General features: G+C 40.8%; 1 protein-coding gene across 1 annotated transcript in view; it reads left to right on the plus strand.

Annotated features, from left to right (window-relative positions):
- The window catches only part of LOC142494630 (uncharacterized), a 70,589-nt gene extending 63,081 nt beyond the window's left edge, over positions 1-7,508 (plus strand). The window contains exons 2-3 of the mRNA XM_075599061.1: positions 5,989-6,066; positions 6,430-7,508. Coding sequence (XP_075455176.1) covers positions 5,989-6,066; positions 6,430-7,508 — 1,157 coding nt within the window. The remainder of the gene's footprint in view (positions 1-5,988; positions 6,067-6,429) is intronic.
- The last annotated feature ends 5,835 nt before the right edge of the window (positions 7,509-13,343 follow it).

Raw genomic sequence — 13,343 nt, forward strand, 5'->3', positions numbered from 1 at the left:
TACACAGGGAGCAAGACAAGGCAAAGGCAGGACAGCAAAAGCTTGAGGCAAGCACAAGCCACAAAAACAGAGTTTATGCACAGCCAGTTTGCAAGAGGACTGGCTGAGCCTATAAGGAACAAGCAGCCAATGGAGAAGCAGCAGGAGGCTGTGAGCAATACGTAATCACAGGTATACTGTGTACTGATAGGCAGGGGCAGAGTGAGTAGCAGCTGGGAATAGTTGAATGAATAAACCCCTTGCTTGTCCGTGGACGGGTGGCACTTGCGCGCTGTTGGCGTGTGGCATGCGCTGCCCGTCTCGTCACTGGAGCGGGGCCTGGAGCCAGTCCCAGATGTGTCTCCCCTCCAGGTTGTGTGGCACTTGACGCAACACGGGACCTAAGCCCGATCCTGACAGTACATTAAAAAGAACTATGACGGAATATAGCATATTTAGCAATATAGCAAATTTGAACAAAAGTAATTCTCACAAACGTTGCAAATCTCCTGTAAATGGCCACACGGAAACCCCACACATACCCTGTAACTTTGAATGCCAACTGTAGGAGACATGTGCAGAGGAACAACCAGGGAGACATGTTTGGGAAAAATAAACCATAGCTTTTATTAAACCCATAGCTTTAAACAATACAGTTTTAAGGACGCAACCAAATAAACAAACAAACAAACAGTCTATCCCTTTGTAAGGGCTAACTCACTATCCCAGTCCCTATCTTTAGGGCTGAGAGGATAGGCCTCTATGACCCCAAATTCCAAAGAGGTGCCTGTAAGCAGGGGGTTCTTTATGTCAGTCTCTGGGTTGTGTCCATTGATAGTCGGGTCACCCTCTGGCGGATTCCAAGGTCCGCTGCGCCCTGGATGTAGAGGGCCTGGTTTCTGGGGATCTTGCTGGCAGCACAGCCCTTCTGTGCTCAAGACATCTCTTCCTGTGAGTCTGATCTGGCAACACAGTCCTCTGTGCTCAAGATCTCCTGCAGTTCAAGTAGGAGGCTTTTCTACATGTCTTTAACTGCAATTGACTAGCTCCCTGCTGGACTACATATACAGTGGTGAGGAAAAGTTATTGAACCCATTAAGATTTTCACATATTAAGTAATGAGTACTTAGCACATATTCACATATTTCACATATTTCAAACCTAAAATGTTATTAATGATAGATCACAATAACCTGATGTGTGAAAAAGTATGTGAACCTTTAGATTCAGTACCTGGTGGAACCCCTTTGAGCAGCAATGACTTCAACTAAGCATTTCCTGTAACTGCTGGTCAGTCTCTCAAATCAGTTTTGAGAAATGTTGTCCCATTGCTTCTTACAGAACTGCTTCCACTCAGGTCACGGATGGATGGCCTGACATTCTCCTCTGTAGTCGTCTGATACAATGCAGAATTCATGGTTTTGTCAGTGATGGTAAGCTGGACGACGGGTGATGTGAACGTTCATAATTACCGCCATTGAAGATGACGTAGCCCTGTTGTTAAATGTGTCCCTCGGATCCCAGATGTGTACTTTAACTAAAAATGAACACCATTAACATGATCAATATAAAAATAACTGATTGTCTGTTACACAATAGTGAATAATATAACTTATCGTACCTACATGATACAATGTGCTAATTCTGAAGATTAGCAAAGACCCAGGAAAAGTCTTGACCTGTCATAAACCCAATATCTTGTATTTTTAAAATCAAACTGTATCTACATTAACCCCTGAAGCAACAAATTGATAAAAAGGCTTAATATTTCATGATGTTATAATGACACACCCCACACTCTGGCGGAAACCATCATCAAAATGACAATCCGCTAGCAAATTCTGGAATCCGCAATCATCCCACCATGCAAATTTCACCCAAATGCTCTACCCTGCCCATAAACCCACCCCAAAGAAATCCGCAAGCCCAAAAACCACACGATCCACGGTGGTTTGAAAATAACACAAAATAAAATTCCCCTTTTTCTACCTTCCATTGTCCACCTCTGCTGCTACCTCTCCACCCATCATTTCCTACGGCCAAAATCCTGGCACATGAGGCAGCAGCAACTCAGGACCACTCCGCCTCCTCCTGCAGCTGCCTTATTCACGAGTCTCTGCCCATGACCACGACCACCATCATCTCTACAGGGCCCTTAAACCATGTTTTTCTTCCTCTTCCCTCCTTCTTCCAAGCAGCCATCCCTCAGGACCAGGATACCAGGAATCATGAACCAGGAAAATCTGACTTCACTCCAATAGATCCTAGAATAAAGAGGACGCTAGGATCCCTCACCCTTGACTTAAGTACTCATTACTTAACCCCTCCCCCTGGCCTGACACTACAGCTCCTTAGGGGAGGAGCCTTTTGACCTTAAGTTATGCCGCCCCTGCTTTCCAATCCAGGGCTTTCTGGAATGTTGTATGGCCCAACAGGACTAGAATCTGCAACCTTTGCTTTTCTGAGCAGCAGCTCTAGCAGGTCACTTTATTATATTACGTTCTCTCTTCCACTGCTATATTTTCTGTGCTTAACTATGTTTTTACTTGTGTGTATTAGAAAATCTGTGTTTTATTGAATCTCACCTGGCCTTAGTAACTCATAGACCTCAGAACATATTACTTTGTGCTTGAAGTCCTTTCAAGGTTGCAATCCTTATCAAAGGATAATAGAGATCCCTTAGAGATATGCTATACAGTGACAGTGTATGCAAGACAGTGACAGCTGTTCTACCCATTAGCTGGTTTAGCTCACACTGCTAGAGCTGCTGATCAGAAAATGAGTGATTGTGGTTCTAACACTAATCCAGTCACTATGGGCCTCATGCAGTAAGCGACGATTATGTGAAATCGGCAAGCTTATCGATTAGTCATGTTATTGGCGTTTTTCCCTCTCCGTATGCAGTAAGTGCCGAATACATTCAAAATCAACCAGAAAACAAATCCGCCCACTCTCACGATGATGAGCCGATCACACACAGGTGTATCGGCGTGCGTGGCGGGGTGCTGTTAGGTTGCACAATCACAAATCTTGCTGAATCAGGCGAAACAAGCATGTTTTTGATTGCGCGCCATATTTAAAGGCAACGTGTACTGCTAATCATTCTCTGTGTTGTTGGGAGTGAGAGAGAGAGAGAGACGCACAGAGCTGGACGATTGAAGATTTGCATATTGACTGAGAGACTTGTTGTGTATTGGGTGAGCTTTGTCCTTTGTTGTTTTGTTTACATCTTTGTCTTGTTTTATATGTGGAAGTGGGTCGTGTGATTGCCTGTACATTTCTTGTCTGTTTTTTGTGAGTGCTGGAAGTATGCCCGCAAAGCGTGGGAAGAGTGATGCTGGTGGGAGTGGGAGTGCTACTCGTGCGAGTACGCGTCGGAGTGAACGTTCTGTTCAGGGGAGTGATGTTGCTGGTGCACCGAGTGGTGTTGCTGGGACTGGGAGTGCTGTTGTTGGGAGTGGGAGTGCTGGTGCTGCGAGTGGTGTTGCTGGGAGTGGGAGTGCTGTTGTTGGGAGTGGGAGTGCTGTTGTTGGGAGTGGGAGTGCTGTTGCTGTGAGTGGGAGTGCTGGTGCTGGGAGTGGGAGTGCTGTTGCTGTGAGTGGGAGTGCTGGTGCTGGGAGTGCTGGTGCTAGGAGTGTGAGTGCTGGTGCTAGGAGTGTGAGTGCTGGTGCTAGGAGTGGGAGTGCTGGTGCTAGGAGTGGGAGTGCTGGTGCTGGGAGTGCTGCTGGTGGCGCAGTTGCTGATGGGGTGTCTGGTGGTGGCGTGCTTGCTGGTGGCCAGCTTTTGGAGGCTCTTCCATTGGAAGGAGAGTCCAGTCAGCACCAGCCAAGCTCTGACCCTAAACCTGCTCGGAAAAAACGTGTGGAGAAGCCACGTAATCCTCGCTTCAATGACCAGGAAAATAGGGCTCTTGTCACTGGCATTCTGGAGCACTATGACAGTCTCTATGGACATTTAGTAGGTAAGTGTAACTTTACATTTATTATTCAAATACATGTGATCCTAGGTCATCTGAGTTTTGTTCATATGCAAATATGGGTACACAATATCTTTCTATGTTCATTAGTGTGGAAACACAGCTTTTTATCATGCCTTACAAGGACAAATAAACACAGGCGGTCAATTTGCCAGAACTGCATACAATATGAATGCAACCTTGCTTACATGTATAGGTTTAGTAGTGAATGCTCATGTGCTGCACATATTACACATAAAACAGCATGTTTGCTATCTCTTGGAACAGCTAGCAGTGTAGGAAACTGGTGCTTATATTATTATTAATTTACCTCATATCTTTTATATGTTTTTCAAGGGCGGACAAGTGCAGCAAGCAAAAAAGAAATGTGGGACACAATAGTCATTGGTGTCAATGCCTGTGGGAATAGTGTCAGGGACAAGTATCATTGTCGGAAAAGATTTGATGATATTAGGTCCAAATTGAAAAAGAAAATACAAGACCAACGCGTGCATGCTACTGGCACTGGAGGTGGGCCCACACCACAACGTCTCATATTGACTCCATTGGAGGAGCTGCTTCGGCCAAAATTACTTACCGTCGTCGTGGAAGGCTTGGCTGGTGACCGTGACATTGGAATTTATCCGTCACAATTTCCAGCAGGTGATAAATATTACTGTACTAGGCGTGTCGTTGCTTACAGTTATTTTGCATATTTACACTGCTTTTTATACTGTCTTCACAATATAAGCATACCTGCATCTATATATGTATATGTCTGATTCTGTATATATATATCTCAAAATAGACATATATGTAGTAGTCCTACTAAAAGCAGTAACTAATATAGCACGTGCCATTGCGTGCTCATTTACATGTGAATTCCCAAAATGCATAGCTGCAGTGGAAGCAATTGATGGTGGGCGAAGATGGGGAACAACAGGGTAGTACACATGTGTAACACATGTTCATGAGAAATTATTAGTAGCTACAGGTACAGAACAGAAATATGTATCATATTATTGTGTATTTTATTGATTTTACTCCGACAAACATGACATTACTGCCTATTTTAAGCATGCATCAAAGAAATTGCATGTAACGGCCTACAAACATCACTGGCACTAACACATCTATAGTTGCTTATGAAAAGGTCCATTTTTGCTTTATGTCATATACAGACAGCATAATGAGGCACACGTATCATATGTTATGTCATTGTTTTCATAACTTAAACACTGCAGATGACTACTTAGCTCATCTACCATTGTGTTAAAGCAGCTGCAATTAATATCTCATCACAGCATACACTTCAACAGAGGGGGTGGGGTTCAGCACACACACTAATTACAGCCTCATTTCACGGTCAACTTAGTTCACACCATTTGCACCTGTTTCAAGTCATTGAAAGGTGTGGCTGATTAGGCTTTTTGGGGAAGGGAATACCTTTCTTACAACCTGAATAGCACAACTGAAGTTAATCACACTCATTTGAAAGCTTAACTCTAGCTACTAAATGCCCCAACAACTCATTACTTATCAAAGCGTACGTCACACATTAGTTCACTCATATCTATAGTTGAACTACTATGAAAGACACATTATCACACACTGCATGTGTTGTCTTGTTGAGTCACAGCCACATTCAGGTGTGCCACATCTTCGATTAATGTACCACACATATCCTCTACCAAAAACAACACTTTTTGCAATATGACCACCTTCATGATAACCATTGTGAATGGTCATCTCATGATAGTTATGTACATTATGATACTGATATCACTACACAACATATGATTTTTATGTACTCATTTAATCTATTTATCCTCACGCATTACTGCAGAAACATAGTATGTTGTATGTTAGGGAACTCAAAAATTCTAAGTACACAGGCATGTACAGTGTTATTACAACTATTTATGTTCACTTTCACACACATTTTCGGTTAAGGAACTGATGTTGTTAGTTAATCATAAATACAGAACATACAATAAGTGTTTGTTCAATATTTACACATGTAAATGTAAAACTTATGTTATTGTTATATATAGTTGCCCCTGGAGGACATGTGTCACCTGAGATGGAACAAGTGTCTTCACCTGGGTCAGCCAGCTCAACACTACTAGAAGGTGAGTGTATCATTTGCTGGCCATATAATATGTGCTCTTCTATATGTTATGTTGTCATGTGCATTATTTGTTTTGCACATCTTCTTTAAATAGGATTACTTAGTGTCAGTGAAAATTAAGTGTAAGGCAACATGTATTGTGTTAGTGATGTTAATTATCATGTAGGACTTCTGAGTTTAGAGCAACTTTTCATTCATTCATATTTCATACTGAGTCCAAACATTATTCGTAAGTCAAGGTAGTTTTTAATGAGGTTATAAAACGTATGCTAACATGTTAGGTGTTACTTAGGACACAGTACAATTACATAGTAACACAGCATACATTAACATGCCATTTAATAATGTGTACATTTCTTTTTAGAACATCATGGTGATGAGGATGATGAGTATGATGAGGATGACGCCACAGAAGAGACTGAAATACAATCATGTGACCATGAAGAGGTGCCAATAGAAACTGTTGTACCGCCAAATCGTCCATCAACTTCCACATACGATGCAATTGTAGCTTCAGAGGGAAAAATAGTGGACGCAGAAAATCGTCGCCATTCAGACATGATGACAGTGCTGGAAAGGATGATTGGACTGCAGGAAGAAACAGTATCACAATTGGCACATCTCCACAGAGTCTTCATTGAAGTGCCTAAACAGTTGCAAAAAATCAACACCTCATTCGAAGCATTAGTTGTTCAGCAAACACAAGCTAATTACTGGAGAATGACTAATGTACCACAATTCAACACCTCCCAGCCAGGATCTGTTCATGCAGGTCAGTTTTCACCACATTCATCTGATATTCATTCACCAGGCCCAAATGTTACCGGTCAAGTAGCAGACATTGCTGTGCAGGTTCCTGATGACATCCTACCGCTGCCATCTGTACAAATTCAGCAGCAGACACCTACAAAGGAGGCGACAAAAACAAAACAAGACACACATGAAACAGACCAACCATCACTTGTGCAGTGTCTACCAACTTGCTCACATGTGTCACTGGGCACAAGCCCTGTCCGTGAACAGTCACTACCCAAAAGCCCTGTAGGTGAGTCGCTGCCCAAAAGCACTGTAGGTGAATCGCTGCCCAAAAGCCCTGTAGGTGAGTCGCTGCCCAAAAGCCCTGTAGGTGAATCGCTGCCCAAAAGCCCTGTAGGTGAATCGCTGCCCAAAAGCCCTGTAGGTGAATCGCTGCCCAAAAGCCCTGTAGGTGAATCACTGCCCAAAAGCCCTGTAGGTGAGTCACTGGCCACAAGCCCTGTAGGTGAGTCACTGGCCACAAGCCCCGTAGGTGAACAGTCACTGGCCACAAGCCCTGCCCGTGAAGTGCCAGAGGCCACTCAAAGTGGCTCTGTTGTGCCTAAAGTTGGTGGCAAAAGAAAAAGGAAAATTCAAGAGACAACAAGCAGGCCTGTTACTCGCTCGCAAAAGGAACAAAAAAAATAAATGTTATAATTCAGAAAATATGTGTTTGGCCTTGTTTTGTTGACTTCAGATTATCTAATTACTATTGTATGTATGCTGAAGACTGTGTTGTTTCCAAACTTTCAACTATGTTCTTGTACACGTGAAGTTTTGGAAATGTTAACACTCATAATTAATTGTGTTATAAATATTTATGTTGTAATCGTCTGTTCAGTAATGGTCCACCAGGAGCCAGTTGCTAAGTTTAGAGAAGCTGCCATTGACTTTGCAGCAAAACATTGCATTTGGGTGTGTTAATTGATGTAAGAATTGCATATGCATATTAGTCACATGCAATTATTAAAACACCTAAGTAAGTGCAAACATCTTTCTTGTACGTGTACAGCAGGATTATGTGTAAATTATTACTTACCTTTGCCTTGCTTGGCCATTGTAATTTTGTCCTTTAATCAGTTGTGTGTTCGTTTCTATAACATCTCAGAATGTATAATAATATATATACACACACACACACACACACACTGAGTGAGTGTGAGTGTGAGTGTGTGAGTGTGTGAATATATATGTATATGTGTATATATATATATATATATATATATATATATATATATATATATATAATATATATATAGTACTATATAAACTGGTATACACAAACTAATACACTTCATGCTTCCTTGTAAAAACACTATTTTAATAATACAGGCCTAATGTTTGAGAAATATCCTAAGTATGAGACTCTAACAGTATTGTGCTTAAACAAATGTTTATTACTTAATTCAATCATGTTTCTCACCATTTAAATAGGTTTCATACAAGGTATACTTAATGCCATCAATGTTGTGTGTACTCCTGCAATATAAAAAAAAATAAAATATTATATATAAATATATATATATTTTTATAAGAGATATATTTATATATATATATATATATATATATATATATATACACACGTATTTAAACTCATGCAGACAGGGAGTTAACCAGACTTTCACATACACACAGAAATGTAAGCGGGGAAAAAACATTTCTTTTTGCAGGTGTGTTTTTACTGATATGCCTGGCTAAGAAATATTTTCACACACTGGTCTTTGTTAGTTTTCAAAAAAACACTATGTGAACGCATTCACAGTCTAGGGATGTTTTTCACAAACGAGATAAAAGAAGGAGAAATGTTTCTCCCACAGTCCCATATCACGAACCACAACTGTTAACCCAATTAGACAAACAAATCCAATTGGCGTTTGAAATAAGGAGTCAAAGTAGTTACTTTTGTTGACCTTGACAAGGAAAAACAGGAGTTTGTTAGCCATTCAGCACATTCATTTTGATGAGCAAATAACACAGACCTGCACACAGCTTTTGTGCTACTCAGACATGGCTGATGAATTCGTTAACAATATTAATCCCCTTTTAGGGTATAAGTACATGATCTGTGAAGCCATCTTGAACAGTCGCGGACAGAAAGCAAGCACACGCCAAATCGATGATTTCATTCGAGCAAAATATCCTTATTACCAAGACCGTAAGCATGCACGGAATTTTAATTCCTCAATAAGATTCACTTTATCAAGTAATGACTTTTTTGAACGTGACCAGGATAAGCTACAACACACCTATGGTTTCTGGAAGATTGCCCCGGAAAAACAATTTATCCTGAAAGACGGCACTTATATTGTCGTGAAAGGCATATTTATTCCTAATGGCAATAGCAATGTATCCGCTACTACTGATCCGTTTGAATCGATACGTGCTGCAATATCTGCAGCCTCCATTCCTGAAACCCACATTGTACAAGAACAAAAGTACTATGATTATGTACCAAGCCTTTCAGCTGAAAATGCATTGGAATGGGAACCGGAAGAAATGAACCTACCTCCCGACCAATTATTTGAAGAAAGCAGTGGCGATTCCTATGAGCGCATCCTGGAGGAGATATGTGCCATACTGGATTCAGCGGTTGGGTTAAGCGTGGATGAAAATGGCTTGCATTTCTGGAGCGACCAGTTGCAGCCAGGCGAAGAGTTAATTCTAGAAGAATGGTAAATATAACAATCGTTATGCGTTGACTCTGCGTTTAAATTTTTTTTTTTTTTGTAACCACCATTTTCACTTTCAATGCGTGGATACAGCGTAACATTGCAGACTGCATAACATGTAGCGATCACAAACAAATTGTTTCCTAATACAATATAGTAGGACCTGAAAGAGTAGTACACATTGCTGACGGAATAAATATACGTACTTTCCTATCCCTTTAAACATATTAGCAACATTTTACCATTACTCTAACACATACCTGTTTTGTTATCATGCAACATCTACAACATTGAAAACCGGGTCCACCACGTATGACGTGGGACCCTTGTCATGGGCCAAGGCGTCCTTAAAAAGGATTAGTGATGTAAGTCCCGCCCCCAAGCGACGTGCGCGCCTCAAAGCCTATTGGCTGTCATGTTTTGTTATAGTAACGGTAACTGCAGTGTGTGATGCGTGCGGCTCAGTGTTTGTAGGCGTACCCTGGGCGTTAGCCGAATGTTAATTGAGTGGGAGGAGTGTTAGCGTGCGTTTCACGCTGGCTTAACATGACGTCACACGTATTGCATTTGCGCATTGTGTTATCGGCCGTGCTTTCTGTTCAAACACGTCTGTTTAAAAAGAATACAGATGTACTCGTTTAGAACGAATGTAGTTTCGTCTTCATTGTATTTGAAATAAAGATGTTATGTTTACTGGTATTTTCAACATGTATTGAACGCACAACGTACGCTTTGTTTTGCGCATGCGCTAACAGTTAGTGGAGCCAACCGTGAAGTGCGTGCGCACACAAAGATGTGCGCGCACATCTTTCAGTATACAGGCAACGTTCACTTCTTATACATAGTTATGCCTGCTACAAATTTAAAGAAACATTACATACTGATGAACAGTTTTACTTCTAACATATAAGTGAGTGACGTGTGTATCTACACAATCATATAGAGCTGCGTAACGCGTTGTCACGGATGCATATCTAGTAAGGTGCCATCTTTGACCATCATGTGTTTGCTGTATTTCAGAGATGTCGGGGAAGATACAATCGGATCAATGTATGATTTCAGAAGAGTCTACCTTTATATGAGATGATTGTGAGGAGGAGCCACCGACTACTATACTACATATGGAACTAATTTTATATTGCTTGCAGCGCTTATTAACAAACAATTAAAAATGTGATACCCTTATGCCTATATTGCATAAGCACTTAATTAACATAATGATGTTGCAAAAGAGTGCCTCATGAATTTTTATTGAGTGTTCTTTAATGACTACTAACATTTTATGACATGGTGTGTTTTATATATAACAACCATTCCCACTCTGCTAACACATTTGTGTATTCTAATATGTAATGGAACGTATGACTGTCGAAACTATGTAACAATAATAATAATAATATGAGCATGTTCATGTATAGGGCTGCTAGTTGTACGCAGCGATTTACAGACACATGTTTCAGCCTGAGGTCCCTGGCCCGTGGAACGTACAAATGTTTTTTTGCCGCATGAGGCACAGGGAGATAAAGTGACTTGGCCAAGGTCACAAGGAGCCCACACCGGGAATTGAACCAGACTCCCCTGCTTCAAACTATCAGTGCCAGTGTGTGTCTTTACTCAGTGAGCCACTCCTTCTCCCAATGTAAAGGACACTTACAACCAAGTAGCCATTTATTTTTAAAATCTCTTGTTACATGGGTATGTAGATAAAATGGTTTGGGACTGTAGCAAATAATGTTACTGGCCAGATGTTATGGTCCCCTCCAATGCATGATGTTCTGAATATGACATCACCATCATGTTATGAAGTACGTTTCTGTGTATATTTCATTAACCTAACTAACTATAGTTTACTGTGTTTATTAATCGTTTAGAAATACATAGTATAGTCAATATGATGATATAAGCTACCATAATAAAGCTGGTGTTATCATTTGTCGGTGTTATACATGGATCCTACACCAATTGATAGAGACACAAACAGTTGTCTTAAAAAGTGTGTCTATGCTAGTGATGAATGTGCTCCCGTAAGTAAACAAATAAGTACAGTTATCCCCTTTTCTCCAACCACCTCTATATTACATTAATGGAAATTATAAGGAAACATACATAAAATGTGATGAAATGTGAGTAATCATTTTGTAATACAATGCACATGAAAGCTCAAGAGTAGCTAAATGCATATACATGATACAGAAAGTACATATATGTAACATTTGTGTTTAAACCAATATGTTGGGTTTTTAGTTCCAATAATTATAGGAAGATAGAGGTAGCCACATCTTATGAGAGATGTCAGCAAATATACATACCATGATCAGTCATACTGGAGATATACCTATAATGCAAAGGAACAATATATAAATTGCAAACATTGACATGCCATCTTCAGTACCGTAAACAACACAGCAAAGTGTGTATTTGGTGTTAAATGTACAACACCATGTATATTTCATGACATTCAAAATGTAAATCAGCCTGGTGTACACATCATATGGATGTACATGTTACACTGCACCAATAACATTGTATGTAAGCATACTAGAAGCATGAATGATTATGGGCATAATATGTGTTTTGTCTTAGCATAAGGAATAACACAATGCTAAAATAGTATTGCTTTGTTACCCAAGTTGTATTCACATACACACAACTAAAGTACAATTGAAGAGGGATTATATAACCTGTGCAACAATAACATACCGGTGCCACATCCCTTTGTGCACACAGCAGAGAAAAGAAAGGTGTGCAACCCATATTCATCTGTGTCCTAACAGAAGGTTATATAAAGAAACATTATTGTTAATATAACATAATTAAACTATAAAAGTAGTACTAGGAACATATGAGTTTGTACTTACAAGAAAAAAATGAATTGATGAGATTCTGTCGTGTCTGGCCACCACTGGCTGTTTGTTCATTTTCAGCAGCTACATGGGTGGGATGCTCGTCTACCAAAGCCTCAGCTAGGTCTGACTGTACATTGTGCCTGAGTGCAACATTGTGCAAAATGCAACAGGCAAGGATAATATCAGACACTTTTTGAGGCTTGTATAGAAGAGCCCCACCAGTTCTGTCCAGACACCTAAACCTGGTCTTGAGTAGGCCAAATGTCCTCTCTATAACAGATCTTGTAGATATATGGGCTGCATTGTACCTGTCCTCTGCTTCAGTTTGAGGGTTTAGCACCGGAGTCAAGAGCCACGGCCTAATTCCGTATCCTGAGTCACCTATAATGAATGGAGCACACATAAGCTGACATTAGTGATCAAATTGTACAATGCCAACATTCCTAAATCAACATGTGTTTTGTTTTAGAACATGTAAATATGTACTCACCCAGCAGCCAACCAGGTTCAAAATGTCCCTCTTCGAACGCATGGAAGACTGAAGAGTTCCTCAGGATAGAGGAATCGTGACTGGAACCAGGGAACTTGGGTACCACATGCATTATCCTCATCGTGGCATCACATACCACCTGTACATTGAGTGAATGGTAGTGCTTCCGATTGCGGTACACATGCTCACTCTGACTAGGTGCAATCAAAGCAACATGTGTGCAATCGATTGCACCCAGCACAGATGGTATCCCTGCTATATTATAAAAGCCAGTCCTGACTTCCAGCCACTCTGTTGCCTCTGTAGGAAAATGAATATAATTCCTAGCGCGTCTATTGAGTGCATAGAGAAACTGGGTCAAGGCCCGCGAGAATGTAGATTGCGAGACCCCGCCCACTATGCCCACAGTTGTCTGGTATGACGCGGAAGCAAGATAATGTAATGAGCACAGCATTTTAACAAGCCCAGGGACTGCACG

This window comes from Ascaphus truei, chromosome 5, assembly GCF_040206685.1.
Source record: "Ascaphus truei isolate aAscTru1 chromosome 5, aAscTru1.hap1, whole genome shotgun sequence".
Classification (NCBI taxonomy): Eukaryota; Metazoa; Chordata; class Amphibia; order Anura; family Ascaphidae; genus Ascaphus; species Ascaphus truei.